Source organism: Streptopelia decaocto (genome assembly GCF_964273445.1).
Source record: "Streptopelia decaocto genome assembly, chromosome: 22".
NCBI classification, from domain to species: Eukaryota; Metazoa; Chordata; class Aves; order Columbiformes; family Columbidae; genus Streptopelia; species Streptopelia decaocto.
The window spans coordinates 5,760,261-5,776,766 of NC_138677.1; the positions used below are offsets into that span (position 1 = coordinate 5,760,261).

At 60.3% G+C, this 16,506-nt stretch overlaps 1 protein-coding gene across 2 annotated transcripts; it reads right to left on the bottom strand.

Moving 5' to 3' along the window:
* Nucleotides 1-367: 367 nt before the first annotated feature.
* On the bottom strand, nt 368-16,394 carry STAT3 (signal transducer and activator of transcription 3). 2 transcript variants are annotated; one of them, XM_082071165.1, is made up of 24 exons: nt 16,273-16,394; nt 10,437-10,583; nt 9,587-9,731; nt 9,352-9,450; nt 8,861-8,956; nt 8,693-8,774; nt 8,199-8,293; nt 7,840-7,991; nt 6,816-6,974; nt 6,621-6,713; nt 5,865-5,924; nt 5,607-5,636; nt 5,383-5,476; nt 5,255-5,302; nt 4,742-4,825; nt 4,561-4,659; nt 4,314-4,449; nt 4,144-4,196; nt 3,961-4,055; nt 3,539-3,678; nt 2,574-2,786; nt 2,337-2,379; nt 1,899-2,011; nt 368-1,810 (listed from the first exon to the last, which is right to left on the bottom strand). In XM_082071165.1, exons 2-24 carry the CDS (start codon nt 10,562-10,564, stop codon nt 1,755-1,757), a joined length of 2,313 nt encoding a protein of 770 aa, XP_081927291.1. In that variant the 5' UTR covers nt 10,565-10,583; nt 16,273-16,394; the 3' UTR covers nt 368-1,754. The 2 variants fall into 2 exon arrangements, with proteins under 2 accessions (XP_081927291.1, XP_081927290.1); XM_082071164.1 differs by having other exon boundaries at nt 2,571-2,786.
* Nucleotides 16,395-16,506: the final 112 nt, after the last annotated feature.

The following is a 16,506-nucleotide window of genomic DNA, read 5'->3' on the forward strand; positions in this document are numbered from 1 at the left end:
CGTCCTCCCACGCTGGCACCGGAGTTTCCTTCACACAAGCAGAGGAGACCCAGGCGCTGCCAAAAAAACAGCCCTGGGCTGTGGTGGGGTGATACACCCCCCGCTTCCCCGGGGAACAGCCCTGCCCGCCCCGATAACGCGGGCAGCCCACGCGCGCCGGGCAGCGGCGCAGGCAGCGGCGCAGGCAGCGGCGCAGGCAGCGGCGCAGGCAGCGGCGCAGGCAGCGGGGGGGCGGCTGGTTCCCGCCGCGCAAACCGCAGCTCTGGCGTCAGGGCCGGCGTTTCGCTGCAAGAGGCCCCGGTTTCCCGGAGCGGGGTGAAGGCAGGCGGCGCAGGCACAGAGCTGAACTCACACCCCGAGAGCCACGTCGCTTCAGAGCCTTTATTTCGGAGAAAGTTTAAAGCCTGTAGATACAGCAATAAAATATACAAAAAAATAAAACTTTTTTACAGTATCGAATGTTGCCCGGGGCTGCGGCGGCTGCAGCTGGAAGGGGCTGCCCGGGGCGAGCGAGGGGCACGGTCCCCAGCCCCTCTGAGCACATCCCAGCTTCCCAGGGCCACCCTGTCCGCCCTGCCTGGCCCTGTCCTGCGCACACCCACGGCGCGGAAAGGGCAGGAGGGTAAATACAGACCCACGAGCACCGGCCAGCACAGCATCCACCTTTCCTCGACCCCCCGAGCAAGGAAACTTGCCCTTCGTAACGCCCTCTCTCTACATCCATCCTGCTCCCTTCAACTCTTGCCACCTCCTACCTTAACAACGACGACCGACCTTCAACAAAAATGCCACATGAAGCCCCCAAGAAGCTGCAAACCCACTGCCCGGGACATCAGAAGCCCCAGGGGAGGGAAAGGGCCAGGCCAGGCCACCCACCGCTGGTCAGGTTGGATCCTGCAGCCCCCACCCTCCCCCGGTGGTCCAGCGGCTCTAATTGGGCACAGCAAGGGGAACACAGCTGCGATGCGGCCACGGCGAGAGCCGCGCTCAGAGCAGCCTCTGTGTTCACACCCAGGTCCCAAAAACAGACCCCGGGTGCACACGCTGCATGTTCACAAGCCCGCGCTGGTGTTGGGACACGTCCCTGCCCCAGGGCAGCCTCTGCGCTGCGGGGAAACCAGTTGTCCCGGCAGCAGCAGCGGGGCTGCTGGCGCCAGCCGGATCCCGGTGCCCGGAGCAGGAAGTCGGTGGCAAACACAGGGTGGCCACCAAAACTCCCTGTGACCAGCAGAAGCTCCGAGCCCCGTGCTGGTTCTCCTCACCAAATTTGGGGACAAAAGTGCGCAGAGGAGAGGCCTCCATGAGCTTTGGGAGGCTGCAGGGACCGACCCCACCGCAGCGGGTGACCTGTGGGGAGGGCAGGACCGGCCGATCCCCTCTCGGAGCCTGGAGGTGAATCCAGGCTCCTAAGATCTTCAAGAGCTTTTGGACTCTGGCAGTCAGAAAAACAGCTTTTGACAGCGGGGCTGGGGCTGCAGAAGCATTTGTAACAACGATCGGAGGCTAATAGGCACTTGAATGAGCAAAATAATCATAAAAATCTGTTATGGAAGGAAATAGAAAAAGGTTCAGTCCCCCCTCCCCCACAAAGAGACGTCTGGGTCAAACAAGGAATTGGTGACAAGGACCTCAGTCCCCAGCTCCTCCCGAGGAACAGCCAGAACAGCCGTGACCGAGCAGGGTGAGACTGGGGGGGTCAGTGGAAGTGGGAACTCCGAGTCCTGGGGGGGCCCTGTGAGCGCCGGGGTAGCAGCTCACATGGGTGAAGAAGCGCACTCGGGGGTCATCTCCATGTCAAACGTCAGCGACTCTGCAGGGAGACACGGCCGGGGGTTACGGGGCCCGTGTGCGGCCACAGCCAGGAGCCCCCCCGGGTGCTGCGTCCCCCCCAGACTCACCAAACTGCCCCCCGGCGTTGGCCTCCGCTCCCTCGCTGCTGTTGCCAAACTGCATGAGCGAGTCCAGGGTGCGCGGGGACATGGGCAGGTCGATGGTGTTGCTGAAGGAGGTGCTGTCAGAGGGAGGAAGGGGAGAAGAAGAGCACAGAGAGCTCGGGATCAGGGCCTGGCCTGGGCTCTCCGACACCCCCTCTTCCCCCCGCCGGGCCCCAGGGCTCGGCACAGCCGCTCCCATGCTCTCCAGAGGAAAGGGGCCGCGGGAGGGGAAGCCGGGGCCGGCGGGTTGGGCAGTGACCCAGCGCCTGGCTCAGCCCCTGCCGCCCCCCCGGCCCGCACCGGGAGCCTCACGGCACCGGGAAGGAACCCCCCGCGCTCAGATGAGGCTGAGCACACAAATTCCCCCCCCACAATGCTCACAGACACCCCAGAAACACTCACGGGGTGACACAGATGAACTTGGTCTTCAGATATGGAGCAGCACCTGCAGAGGAACGAGCAGCCTCGTCACCGGAGGAGGAACGCTGCTGTCCCCAGCGCCCACCCGGGGACCCCCCGCTGGTCCCACGCTGCGGCTGTGCCCTCTGGGGACACAGGATCCCAGCCGGTGACAGCTCTGCCACCAGAACTGTCCCTGGAGCCACCCGCCACATGGGAGCGCAGAAAGTCAACAACTACCTGAGTCGGTGGCTTCCGAGTGCTCCTGGCTCTCGGAGCGGCAGTACTTCCCAAACGCCTCCTCCTTGGGGATGTCCGGGTACAGGTACACCAGGGGGGACACCAGGATGTTGGTGGCATCCATGATTTTGTAGCCCATGATGATCTCGGCGAATGACATGTTGTTCAGCTGCTGCTTGGTGTAAGGTTCCACAGACTGGATCTGGGTCTTCCCTGTACAAGGAGAATTTCACACAGGGAAGACACCTGCGTTCCTCAAACACGCGCGGAGCAGCAGGGACGAGGCCTGGTGCTGGGATCAGCCCCAGCAGGAACCCCACAGACTGTGGGGCAGGACAGGGACCGGGCAGGTGGCTTCAAGGCCACAGAAAACTGCAGCACATGGGCAGGGGCACCCAGGAGGCAGAGACCAGCAAAGGGCACCCAGGCTCAAAGATCTAACCCAGGGAGGGGGCTTGTCAGGACAAGGACAAAGATGCTGAGAGGTCTGGATGATCTTTGTGATGAGGAAAGGCTGAGAGAGCTGGGGCTGCTCAGCTGGAGAAGAGAAGCTGAGAGGGATCTGATCAGTGTGATCAATATCTCAGGGTGGGTGTCAGAGGATGGACCAGACTCTGTTCAGTGGTGCCCAGCGCCAGGGTGAGGGGCAGCGGGCACAGACAAACACAGGAGGCTCCATCTGAACACGAGGAGAAACTTCTTCCCTTTGCGGTGCCAGAGCCTGGCCCAGGCTGCCCAGAGCGGGTGTGGAGTCTCCTTCTCTGGGACATTCAAACCCCTGGGATCCTGTGTAATCTGCTCTGTGACCCTGCGTGAGCAGGTGGGGCTGGGGATCTACAGGGGTCCCTGCAACCCCAGAACACCCTGGCATTCTGTGAAACGTCTCATCACGGGGTTTCAAGCCCCCTTCGGAGCCAGGAACGCCGGCTGAGCGAGGCACCGCACCCGTGGGGAAAGCAACATACCACTAATGTCCTTCTCCACCCACGTGAAGGTGATGCCGCCCTCCTTGCTGCTCTCACTGAAGCGCAGCAGGAAGGTTCCCGGTGGTTTGGTGCTCAGGATGGCTCGTTCCCGCTCCTTGCTGATGAACCCCATGATGTACCTGGGTGTCAGAAGAGAGGAGAGCAAGTGGGACAGGATGCCAGGGTGGCTGTTCCAGGACATGAACTCTGCCAGCATCAGGCAACACCCGGACCTGGGCACCAACATTTTAGGGATTCCCAAGTGGGTTTGCACTCTGAACCAGCCAACAGAGCCTGGACAGAAAAAGCATCCTGGAAGAGCCCACCTGCACCCAGACAAGGCATCAGGACAGGGTTTATGGGACCCCTCCCAGGGCCCAGCCCAACCACAGGTCTCCAGACCGGCACTGGCCAAGGCTCACCCTTCGTTCCACAGCGCCAGGATGTACTTTTTCACCAGGTCAATGATGTTGTCCAGCCAGACCCAGAAAGAGAAGCCTTTGCCAGCCATGTTCTCCTGAAGAAGAGGGCAGAGAAGCTGTGAGCGTGGTTTGGAAGAAGGGAACAGCCAAGGGAAAGCACTCAGGGAAGAGAGGGAGCTCTACCTTGCAGAACTTGGCCCAAGTGATCTGACAGCCGGAGTAATTCACACCAGGCCCTGGCGGAGAAGAACAGGAGTGTCAACACTGAGATAGAGATGTTCTTCCAAAGACACCACTGGTGGGGAACAGCCCCAGGGACAGCAGGGAGAGCCAGGACACCCCTGCTGCCTTACCCAGAAGTTTTTCTGCCAGCGTTGTCAGCTGCTCGATGCTGAGGCCACGTTTCGTGGTGGAGGAGAACTGCCAGCTCAGCACCTCTGCCACCTGGTCCCAGGTCCCAATGGGGGGCTTGGTGAAGAAGTTCACGTTCTGCACAAGAGAAAACACAACCCTGAGCAAGACACGAGACAGAAACAGGACCAGGTGCAGCCACACTCTGGTCCCAAAGCCTGCAGTGCTGCTCTGCCAGCCGGGCTCTACCTTGGGGTTGTTGGTCAGCATGTTGTACCACAGGATGGACGCCCAGGCGTTGGGCATCTGGCAGATGTTGGAGATGACCACCACAGGCAGCGAGTGCGTCTGCAAAGACAGGACGTGACATCTCCCAGGGCTCCTCCGCACCCTGACCCACAGCAACAAGAGGCAGAATCCCACAGCTCACCTCCAGGTCAATCTTCAGCCCCTGGTGATACACCTCTGTCTCAAAGGTGATGAGATGCAGCTCCTCGGTGACTATCAGCGAGGCCTAGGATGGAAGAGGATGTGATAAGCACGTAGGAGACACCTGCTCTCAGCCTGACACACAGCCAGGGCAGATTGAGGTTGGATCTGGGGAACAATTTCTTCCCCAAAAGGCTGTGGGGCATTGGAACAGGCTGCCCAGGGCAGTGCTGGAGTCACCAGCCCTGGACGGTTGGACAGACGGACATGAGGTTCTCAGGGACATGGGGCAGGGACAGGGGTGGGGGAACAGTTGGACTCGATGAGCTTGAGGGGTTTTTCCAACCCAAATGATTCTATGATTAGGCCCAGCGCTGCTGCTCAGGTGCAGGTGGAAAGGGCTGGTCCCTCCCAGGACACGGCTCCTGTTTCCCCCGCTGTGGTTCAGCTGCTCAACAAGGAGCAGGACAAGGGGCAGAGCTGCCAGCAAAGGGCTCTCACACCCAGCACTTACATCACAGTTGGCTCTGCCTCCATTACCGCAGCGCTGCTCCCGCAGGGTCTGCCGAGAGAAGGAACAGGCTGCAGCAACACTGCGACGCACGGCATCGACAGGAGCAGCCCAGAGCTCGCGGTACCTACCAGGTGCTTGAACTCCGCTGAGAGGCTCCCGTTGTTGGACTCTTCCATGTTCATGACCTTCGTGTTCGTCCCCAGGATGTTAAACTTCCGCGACCTGGAAAGAGGAAAGGCGCGGCGTGGCTGACAGGGCCCTCAGAGCAAACGTGCAGTAGGACTTTTGCCAGGGTTAAAAGCAGAAGTGAGAGGAAATAAAAACAAAACTAAAACCAAAACATTGCACTTACCCCCGAAGTGCTGCAACATCCCCAGAGTCCCTAGGAAAGAGGAGATGGACACTGGTCATGGCCATGGCCTTGCCACCCTGATGCAGACAGGCTGGACATTGAGTCCCACAGCCCCCCAGGCTGTCCCTCCACATGGGAACAAACCCTTGTGGTTTGTCACCTTTCTACCATGGGCGACACTGGCCCTTGGTGCAGGGATGGAGCCTGAACAACCCCCCGCTCCAGTAACCCCACCCCAGCTCGGAGCACAGAACTCACTTGTCAATGCAGACTTTAATTTTCAGCTGATAATTCAGCTCTGGAAACTTGACCAACAACCTGCAAGGAGTCAGCAGAGCGTGAGCGTGAACATCCTGCACACCCGAACAACTCCAGATTGACGCAACATCTGGCACAGACTGCAGAACAGCTGGATGCAGAGCAGTGTCGTGTGTGCCCCCCAGAAAGCAGCACTATGGTTCATCGCCCAGCTCCTCCAGCACCCCTGAGCCCCTCTGCACGCCAGGCTGTGACATGTCACCCCCAACACCTGTCCCCAGCACTGCTGCTCCCTTGAGACCCCTGGGACAGCCTCACTTGGCTGCCCAAACCACACAGACATCTGCTCTGAACAAACACCTTCCACGCTCCCAGCTGCTGCCACATGCCATGGGGACAACGGGCACACAGCTGGGAGCTGGTGAAGAAGCTCCAGGCAGAGCCTGGTGTTGGAGCAGCCGCTCTCCGCAGCGCCTGGCAGGGAACGCGGGACAGCTGAGAGGCAGCCGGCCAGGGACACGCTGATGCTTCTGCCGCCCGCCCCCGCAGCGGGATTTACCAGAACCCCGGCTGCCTCCAGGAACGCGGCCAAGCCCCGCACTGACTCACTCCTTCATTGAATCATTCTGGTTGGAAAAGACCCTCGAGCTCATCAAGTCCAACCATTAACCCAACCCTGGCACTGACCCCTGTCCCTGAGAACCTTATCTCTGTGTTTTTTAAACCACAGCGGGATCGCAGGGACCTGCGACGCACCTGACTTTGGTGGTGAACTGCACACCGGTTTTGATGACCAGGGGCCGGTCGGGGTGCATGGGCATGCAGGGCTGCCTCTCCACCACAAAAGCGCTGCGGGGAAAGGCAGAAAACATAGTCAAATCCCAGGCCCAGCCCTGCACAACCCCCCGGCCACTGCCGGTGACAGGGGACAGCCCAGAGCCCCCTCAGCACCTCTTCATCAGGTTCCTGAACAGCTCCACGATCCGCTCCTCCAGCATGGGCCGGTGTTGGACAATGGGGTCGCCCTTGTAGGACACTTTTTGCTGCAGTTCTTCCAATTTCTTGATCTGCTGCCGGGTCTGTAGCTGCGATTCGGCAAGAGAGGTTATCCTAGGGGAGCAGGAAGAACCGGTGTCAGCTCCGGCTGCCGAGTCCCGCACAGTCCCAGCCTGCAAAGCGCTCCTTTATCCTCTCTCATGCGGGGGAAGAAGTTCTCCATATCGAGAACACATATCGAGAGCCAGTCTGTAGCTCCCGGCTCAGGGCATTTTTCTAGGGCTGCATTAGAAAAGAAACCTGCAGGTGCCCAAGTTGTGCAGAGACACACCAAGACCTTCCACAGCAGCCTTAAAATCAGCCAGGCTGGGGCTGACCATCCCAGCACTGGCACCCGCTATGGAGGATCAGTCTGACTAGTGGATTATATCTACACGTCTGGGCATAAGAAAAGCCATTTTGCAAGGATATTTCACAGAATCACAGGGTGGTTGGGTTGCAGGGACCCCTGTAGATCCCCAGCCCCACCTGGGGTCACAGAGCAGATCACACAGGATCCCAGGGGTTTGAATGTCTCAGAGAAGGAGACTCCACACCCGCTCTGGGCAGCCTGGGCCAGGCTCTGGCACCGCAAAGGGAAGAAGTTTCTCCTCGTGTTCAGATGGAGCCTCCTGTGTTCCAGTCTGTGCCCGTTGCCCCTCACCCTGGCGTTGGGCACCACTGAACAGAGTCTGGTCTGTTCTCTGACACCCACCCTGAGATATTGATCCATTGATCAGATCCCTCTCAGCTTCTCTTCCCCAGCTCAACAGCCCCAGCTCTCTCAGCCTTTTCTCACCAGACCCCTCAGCACCTTTGTGTCCCTCCACTGGACTCTCTCCAGTAATTCCCTGTCCTTCCAGAGGCCAAGAGCTCATTTCACTGCAGGTGTTTGAATTCCACCTCTCCAGTGACTGATTCACCCCCAACCAGCTCCTACCAGTTCTCCAGCCGGTCTAAGCAGATATTGGGTGGGCCGCCAATGCAGGCGATCTGTTGCCGTCTCTTCCAGTCCGCCAGCTCCTCGTCTGCCAGCATCTTCTGCACGTACTCCATGGCTGAGAGCAGCCCAGCCAGCTCGCTCACAATCCCCTGCCAAAAGAGACAGCAGAACCTTCACCACCCTCTGATCCTTCCAAGATCTGCAAGATTCACATTCAGAGACCAGACAGGAGTCACCCAGGGCTGCGTTCCCAGCACTGCCCTCAGTTTTGGCCACAAAGAAACACCAAATTTTTACCCCAGAAAAAGGGCAGCGCTGCACCCCAGGGGATCTGGAGAACCAGCTGCACGACGTACCCTTCGCATTTGGTCCAGCGCCGTCAGCATCTGCTCCAGCTGCTGCATTTTCTGCCGGGTCACTGACTGGTTGTTTCCATTCAGATCCTGCATGTCTGTGCAGAGAGGGGAAAAAAGCTTCAGCCAAGCACATGGACTCTTCTGCCTTCCCAAGCATCACACAAAAAACTTCCACTGCAAAGCAACAGGGGCCCTAGAAAGCCATGGATAGCTAAGCATCTCACACAGCTTCCAAGCAACTTGCTGGCTTTCCACTGTCACCTCCAGATGCCACCTCTCTGCTCCCAGGCAGAGCTCCGGGTCAGCTCCCCTGGAGGCCGTGTTGGTTGAAGAAACAAAAGACGAGGTTTCTCTAATTGCCATGCAAAAGCCCTGAGCCTAAGCCACCCTTCTTGCTCGGAGAGGAGGCACCGGGCGGGCTGGAACGTGCCCTCCAGCAAGATTCCTTGCAGGAACACACTTTGGTTTGCCAGCTGCTAATGAGTTTCCATTACCTCCTTGGCTTTTCAAAGTCTTGTAGTTAAAATCAAAGTCATCCTGGAGATTCTCAACCACTTTCATCTTCTGCTCCAGATCCTGCAAGGCAGGAGATGTGGAATTATTCAAAGCACTAAAGCACTGAGGTGGGGAACAGAGAAGGTGCCCGTGCAGCACACACGTACCTGCACCCTCTTCCTCACATCCTGCAGATGCTGCTCCAGCATCTGTTGCTTTTCCGTCACCACAGCTGCTGTTGGATGTGTTGCCTGTCCCCCTTGCTGCAGGGGGGACAAGGAGGTCATTAGGTCGGAGCCACGACCCAGGGACGCTCCCCCACACAGCCCGAGGAGGTTTTGCAGGAAGGGACTTCACCCCCTCACTAAGAGAAGCCAGAGCGCCCGGCTGCTCGGTGCAGCATCAGCTCCAGGGCTGCACAGTACGGTGCAGGGTGGGGGACACGTCCCAGGTGAGAGGACAGACAGACGCACAAAGCAAACAGCCACCCCGGGCGGGGAGTGCCCAGGCAAGCAGAAGCGCTCAGCTCCACAGCCGGAGCATCCCCCAGCACAAAACAGCTACTGGAACCAAACAGAGCAAGTGGGGAGCTCTGTGCTGGAGCTTCCTGACACCATCAAGTACAGGACGGTGGCCCCAAGACACCCCAGGCACTGACCTGGGCTGCGGTAGCAGCCGTCTGGAGGAGCCGCGACTCTTCCCACAGGCAGCGAGCCACGATGCGGGCTATTTCCATCGGCTTCTCCAAGTACCTGCTCTGTAAAAGGTTCAGACCCCCAAGGTGAGCACGCACAGCGTAACTCCCGGGATCTCCGCATCATTTAAGGCTGCGGGCCCTGAGCTGTGCCGAGGCACTGGCTTCCCCCACACCAGACCAGCTCTTCCCCCCTCACCTGCAGGAACTGCTTGATGCGGCGCAGGTTGTGCTGGTACAAGACATTGGACTCCTGCAGGAAGCGGCTGTACTGCTGGTCGATCTCTCCCAGCAGGTTGTGGAACACCAGCGTGGCGTGGGACTCCTTGCTGGCAGCGTAGGCCCTGCGGGAGGAGCGCAGAGCCCTGGGTGCCCGGCCCGGGGACAGCGCAGGGCGGCTCTGCGCACACGCACCGTCCCTGTGCAATTAAACACCCCGGCATCTTCCCAACCTGCTCCAGAGCCAGGGCCAGAGCAAGCCTTTGCCTTCCAGCGCTTTAAAGGGGCCGATAAGAAAGATGGGGACAGACTTTTGAGCAGGGCCTGTTGTGATAGGACAAGGGGTGATGGTTTTAAACTAAAGGAGAGAGATTCAGGCTGGGCACAAGGAAGGAATTGTTGCCCTGAGGGTGGTGAGAGCCTGGCCCAGGTTGGCCAGAGAAGTGGTGGATGAACCATCCCTGAGACATCCCAGGCCAGGCTGGACGGGGCTCTGAGCACCCTGAGCTGGTGATGATGTCCCTGTCATGGCAGGGGGGGCACTGGGGGAGCATTAAGGTCCCTCCAACCCAAACTATTCCGTGATTCTGTGGTTCTATTCTATGACTCAACCTTGTTTACAACAGAGGCCAGTGTAAGTCAGCCCTGGACGGGGACATCTCTGCTTTGGAGCTCCCTCTTCTCCCAACCCAGGGTCTGACAGCACACACAGAGCCCCACACAAGCCTCAGGGACAAATCCTGCCACGCCAGGAGCCGAGGGAAAGCGGCAAAGCTCCTCCAGCCCTGCTGCAGTGAAGTCCCCGCGCTGGCGTTTCCCAAAGCCCTTACCAGTCCTGGCTCTCAATCCATGGGGCCAGGAACTGCCGCAGCTCCATGGGGAAGCTGTCGCTGTAGAGCTGGTGGAGCTGCTCCAGGTACCGCGTGTCGAGCTGCTGCAGCTGGTTCCACTGCGCCATCCTGGGCAGCTCCGGAGACCTGCCGGGACAGACACACAACCTGCTCACCGCTGGCACCCAGAGCCCACGGGGACCAAGCCCTGAGCACTGCCCCACTTTCAGGGGGGCTGATGGGGCCAGAACCAGGGCCACTCGGAGACCCCTCCTCATTTTCATAGCTCTAAAGCATCACTTCATGCTGTTCCTCATGCTGCAGGTTCAGCCCAGGGGTAAAAGTTACATCATAGGCAGCTCTTAATGTCACCAAAACCCCCAGACCCATGCAGGAGCTCCCTGAGCACACAGAAAGTGGCTTTGGGCTCAGCTTTATGAGCTGAGCTTCAACCTGGTGAGCACTGAGCTTCCCCGCATGGGAGCCGCCTGCCTTCCGCAAAGCTTTCTCCTGGAGAGAGGCGCCGTTTCCCAAAGCTTTCCCACCTTCTTGCCATGGGGGGAAAGAGGGATTTGGGGCACGCAGGTCACCAGCGATAGGTACACAGCTTTAATCTGGTGCCAGCGTCTTCCAGGCACACGTGCCTGTCCGCTCCGGGAGGCAGGGAAGGATCTGCAGAGCTTACAGTAAGTGCAGAAGGCGGAGACTGCCGGGAAACAACAGAAACAAGGAAGGAGCAATTTTCGACTTAGCGCCTCGTGCATGGATGGAAAGGGAGCTCAGGCTAAGGAGGGGACGGCGAGCTGCGCTCAGGAAGAGAAGGCACAGAGCAAAACGTCACCGCCCTGCGGAAAGCTGTTTGCACGTCCCAAAGGTCACTGCAGCAAGGGACGCGCCAGCTGGGTCATGGGGATGCAGATAAGGGGCTGGCACCGGCCACGAGCCCCAGGCCCAGATCAGGGCACGGTCAGAGCAAACCGCAGTGGGGGGGCAGCCCCACGGAGCAAAGCAAAGGCAAAAATATCACAGCGAACACCCCAGGAGGTGCCAAGGGGTGAGAAGTGGCCAGCACAGAGCGGCACCCGGTGCGCAGAGCCTCGCTCAGCAAGGACGCAGAGGGGAGGAAAAGGCTGTGCCGCCCCTCCAGGTGGGATTTACGCCCCTCCAGGTGGGATTTACGCCCCTCCAAAGAGTCAGCAGCTCTGCTCTGGGCTCCGGGATGGGCTGGGAGCCGGCAGAGACACCGGGAGCACACCCAGCGCTGCAGCGAGCGCAGCTGCTCCGTGCAGGAGCCAGGCAGGATTTCATTAGGCAGGACAGATATTGATGAGGCTTTAACGGCAATAAGACTTCCCTGGGCACGCGTCAGGCAGGCGTTTTGGACCTCGCTGGGGAGCTGGGTGCTTGTGCAGATTCCCAGAAGCACAAGAAGGATCGTGCTCTTCTGATGTTCGCTGCACCTGACTCCTTCCCTGGTTTTGTGGATGTGTTTTGTAAGAGAAGAGAAAGGGGGAACACCCTGCCATGGACTGACACACAGTGGGGGGACAGACGCTGGCACCTGACACAGGGTTAAAGAGTTCTTTAGAATTTCACAGCATTGAACAGCCCCAAAGACATTCACCTTGAACAACAACCCTCTGGTGCAATCGGCTGGGGTGACCACGTGAACCGAGCCCGTTTTCAACGGAGCAAGCAGTGAAAGGGACAAAAGACAGAGAGACCCTGGCTGTGCGGGAGCCTGTAAACAAGAGACGCCCCTTCAACCGCGGAGTAAGCGCCGTGGCTTGATGCGACGGGGTCACTGCGACCCCAGAGCTTTCGCTCTCTGTGGCTGCCGAACATAAACGGCTGGGCCGTCAGGTTGTGGTGAAGAACAGGGCAGCACATCAGAGCCCCCGTTGTGCAGGGGACTGGGCTCTTTGCTGCTGTCTGTCTGTCTGTCCGGCTGCAGCAGCGTGGGCAGCTCTGCCCCCACGCAGCAGCTGCGCGGTGCTCACAGCGCTTCTCGCTCGCTCTCGGAGGCGTGAACAGCGCGGTGCCGCTTCTGGGGCGAAATAAACAACAGATACGGGCCATGGGAAAGAGCTGAACACCTACAAGCCACCAGAATCCCAGTGAACTCTACCCACGGCATTTCCTATTGTGGCACCGTGACAGTGGCCCAGCATACGGGGGCACTTCAGCAGCCTGTTTGGAACTGGTAGCACTGGTGTGGCCAGCAGGACCATGGCAGCGATTGTCCTCCTGTGCTGGGCACTGGGGAGGCCAAACCTCAAATGCTGGGGGCAGTTTTGGGCCCCTCACACCAAGAAACTCCTTGAGGTGCTGGAGCGAGTGGAGAGAAGGGAACGGAGCTGGTGAGGGGCTGGAGCACAAGGGTGATGGAGCGGCTGAGGGACCTGGGGGGTTCAGCTGGAGAACAGGAGCTGAGGGGAGACCTTCTGATCTCTGAACTGCCTGAAAGGAGCTTGGAGCCAGGGGGGTCGGGCTCTGCTCCCCAGGAACAAGCGCCAGGAGCAGAGGAAACGGCCTCAAGTTGCGCCAGGGGAGGTTGAGGTTGGATCTGGGAACAATTTCTTCCCCAAAGGGCTGTGGGGCATTGGAACAGGCTGCCCAGGGCAGTGCTGGAGTCACCAGCCCTGGAGGGCTGGACAGATGGAGATGAGGTTCTCAGGACATGGGGCAGTGCCAGGGGTGGGGAAACAGTTGGACTTGATGAGCTTGAGGGGCTTTTCCAACCAAAATGATTCTAAGATCTTCCACAAGAAAGACACAACCCAGGTATTTCAGGGCAGTACCAGAGCCTCACGGTGCAGAGCACTGAAATGTCAAAGGCAAAGCCCCAGCAGCAACATTTGGAGGGGAATTGGCCACTTCTCGCTGCCCCAAACAGCCGCAGGACGAGCCACCGCGGCAGCCTGTGCTCCCGGCCCCTGCAGCGCATGCTCGGCGGCCGCAGGAAGCCGCTGCCCCGCGGGGGCCCCAGCGCCGCGCACAGCCGCACCGATCCCTGAGAAACAGAACTAGCGGGCAGCAGAACACGAGCAGCTCCCACCGCAGGCAGCTCCCGGAGAGGCAAACAGCCGGGGCAGCCAAGGAAGTCGCTGCCGAGCAGAGGAACGAGCCCCAGGGTTGGACACGTTCTCTGCTCCGTGTCACCGCTGCCTCCAGTTCTCACCTCGAGGATCTCTCGGCAGAAACAGCAGATCACAGCGAGTTTTTAAACCCAGAACCTGGCCTGGAAAACCCTCCATGCTCCACCGCAAGAGCAGGGAGAAGGGAAGAGCCTTGAGATATGTTTTGCTGGAATGCAGGCTCACACCAACAGAGGCAGCTCTGCCGCAGAGGTGACAGGAGCGTACCCAGCCCCGATCGAGGGGATCTGTGACAGAGACCACCCGTCCCTCGGCGGAGTCGGGAGGATGGAGGAAGGCAGGACTAGCTGGGAAAAGCCTCCTCTCCCTCCCAAAGGGCTGAGACGTTGCTCCTTCAGCACCAACGATAAGCAGCCAGGCAGCCTGAAGCACCAACCGTCCCCGAGGGAAAGGGTCCCTGTGACACTCTCACCGCCACTGTCACCAGCGCTGGCAAAGCTCTGATCTTCTCAGCCCCAAAACCCCAGGCAGGAGCCTCTCCCAGCCCAGCCCTGCCACAGGGAAGCCTCCCTTGCTGAGGTTTAGAGATCTGAGGGTTGAACCTTTCCGATTCTTCTGGGCTTGCCCGTCCCTGCGGTTTCGCCTCCCCTCCCGCCTCTGGAACGGAGCCAGGGAGCAACTGATGTGGCCAGGGCCAAGAACGACGTGACGCAAGCCCAGCGGCAAACACGCTGTCCAGAGCTCCGACAGAAGCTGCTAAAAGTAGCTCGAGAGGTAAAGTTCATCTTTCTTTAGCTCCACGGCAAGGGCAGCGCACAAGAGTGAGCTCTGTACACTCCAACAGCCTTATTCAAAATGCGGCTCCTGCCACGAAAGCAGCCCCCAAACTGCCGTCAGCTGCTTTCTGGGGTGCTCCTGGAATACTCCTCATCTGTGCCCCCACAACGAGCAGCAATGACTCCGGGGAGCAACACCAGAGGGCTCTTGGAAGGACCATGACATTCCCCATCCCTGCAGTGCCACGAGCAGCAGGAAGCTCCATTACTGCTAACGTTGCTCAGGTCACATTAACAGAGTTATCACCAGTGGGAGCATCACGGGCCCGTGACAGACGCCATCGACAACACTTCATGGGAGCCCCAGCTCTCCTAACAACAGCTGTACCAGGCTGCCCCGCTTCCACACAACCATCCACAGGCTGAAATTGCTCCAGGCAAACGCAAGCACGAGTTTTGAATGGGCTATTAGGAGAACTTGGCTCCGCTTCTTGTTTTCAAAACAAGCCCTGGAGGTGAAAAACATGCCAGCAATGCAGAGATTTGCAAAAAGAGGAGAAGGTGAGAGGGCAGAGGGAGGCTCTGGGTGACCTCGAAGCCACAGAACTCCCTGCTCAGCCCCACATCCCGCTGGCTGCTCCTCATCGCAGCTCAGCCGCTCCCCAGGCTCCATCCCAACACAACTCCAGCTGCAGGAGCTGCCAGTAACATGTTCAACCCCGTGGGGCGGAGGACGCCACATGCCCCTGCTGTCCCTGTCACCAGACAGATCCGGGGAAACAGCAGATGAGGCTGCGCTGGGGAGTGACGGTGACAACAACCACCTGCAAGGTGGGAATGGGGTCATCACACAGGCAGGGCCAGCGTCCCACAGATGCAGACGGGACCTTCTCTGGAGCGGGGCGACGCTCCCCAGCGCCCGCTGTGCCCCTCCAACAGGCACAGGTGTCACCCCCACCTTGGGACAGCACTGCAGCCCCAGCTCACCGCTCTGCCAGAGGTGTCAACCAGGTCTGCGAGCCTCGGTCTGCCCAGGGCCGGGCAGGCTCTCAGTTGTAAGTTATTTCATCAGCGTGGAAATTCCAGGCTGCATCAACATCTGTCCCAAAGCCTCGCTCGGGCAACCTCGGACCCGCGGCCCAAGGGCTGTCCTACGGTTAAACCCCCCAAACTGCACGGACCGCATGGGATCCCACCCCCAGTCCTCACTGAGACCAGACCAAGCAGCAGCTCCTCTGGCCCTGCCTGTCCAGACACTTCTCCCTCTCCAAGAAGCCCATTTAGGCTTCGAGCGCTCTGCTGGAGGCTGCGGGGTAAGCACAGCCACCACCAGGCCCAGCTCCGCACCAGGACCACAGCAGCACTCTGACAGCTCTCCAGCTCCCGGGAGCTGCCCCTGCCCAGCAAGAACTTGCTCTGTGCCTGCTGGGAACTGCAGGAAGGAAAGAAATCCCGTTTACTGTAAGACCAGAGAATTAGGTTAATTAGTACCTCCCTAATTACCGCTCCCCGGGAGCACGGAGCGCTGCCCTCACCTGCTGCTGGGGGCTCCGTGCACAGGCAACGAGCTGCCGCGTCCCAGCAAAAGCGAAACCGCCGGGTGTCCGCGGTGCCGGCCCCCGGGAAAGTCTCCCGGGAAAGACCCGGGGGCCGCTCTCCGCCCCCGAACACCGGACACCCCGCGGGCGCTGCAGGAGCCGCTCCCGGGGGGGCTGAGGCACCGCGGGGCGAGCAGCCGAGCCGAGTCCCCCCCGCCCCGGGCCGCCCCACCGGCCCCCCCCGGGCAGCCCCGGGGACAGCGGCACCTCAGGCCGCGGCACCGAGCCCTGAGGGGCGCCGGGGGCTGCGCACCCGCGGCCCTGACACGGGCTTCCCGGTGTCAACCAGCCCCGGGGCCCAGCACCGACAGAGTCCCCCGGAACCCACAGCCCCGACCCTCCGGGCCCGTCCCCCCGCGCTCACCGGCGGTCCCGGGCGGGGCGGGGCGGCGGCTCCCGGTGCCGGCGGCGATCGCTGCCGGTCCTGCCCGAGTGACGAGAAACCTGCTGCCCGCGCGGCCCCGCCCCGGCACGTCACGCCGAGCGCAGCCAATGGCGAAGCAGCGCTTCCGCTGCCCCGCGAGGGTCGGGCCCTGACAGCCAATCAGCGCGGCCGCTCCGCGGCTCGTCACGGCGGCGGCGGCGCGGGGGGGTTGCC

Excerpts from the sequence above, each read along its gene's own strand:
- STAT3 (XM_082071164.1), bottom strand. The coding sequence starts at position 10,564 with ATGGCGCAGTGGAACCAGCTGCAGCAGCTCGACACGCGGTACCTGGAG. Across the intron at positions 9,732-10,436 it reads TGGATTGAGAGCCAGGACTG|GGCCTACGCTGCCAGCAAGG; the intron begins GTAAGGGCTTTG and ends CTCCTCCCGCAG. Across the intron at positions 4,450-4,560 it reads TGCTGACCAACAACCCCAAG|AACGTGAACTTCTTCACCAA; the intron begins GTAGAGCCCGGC and ends TCTCTTGTGCAG.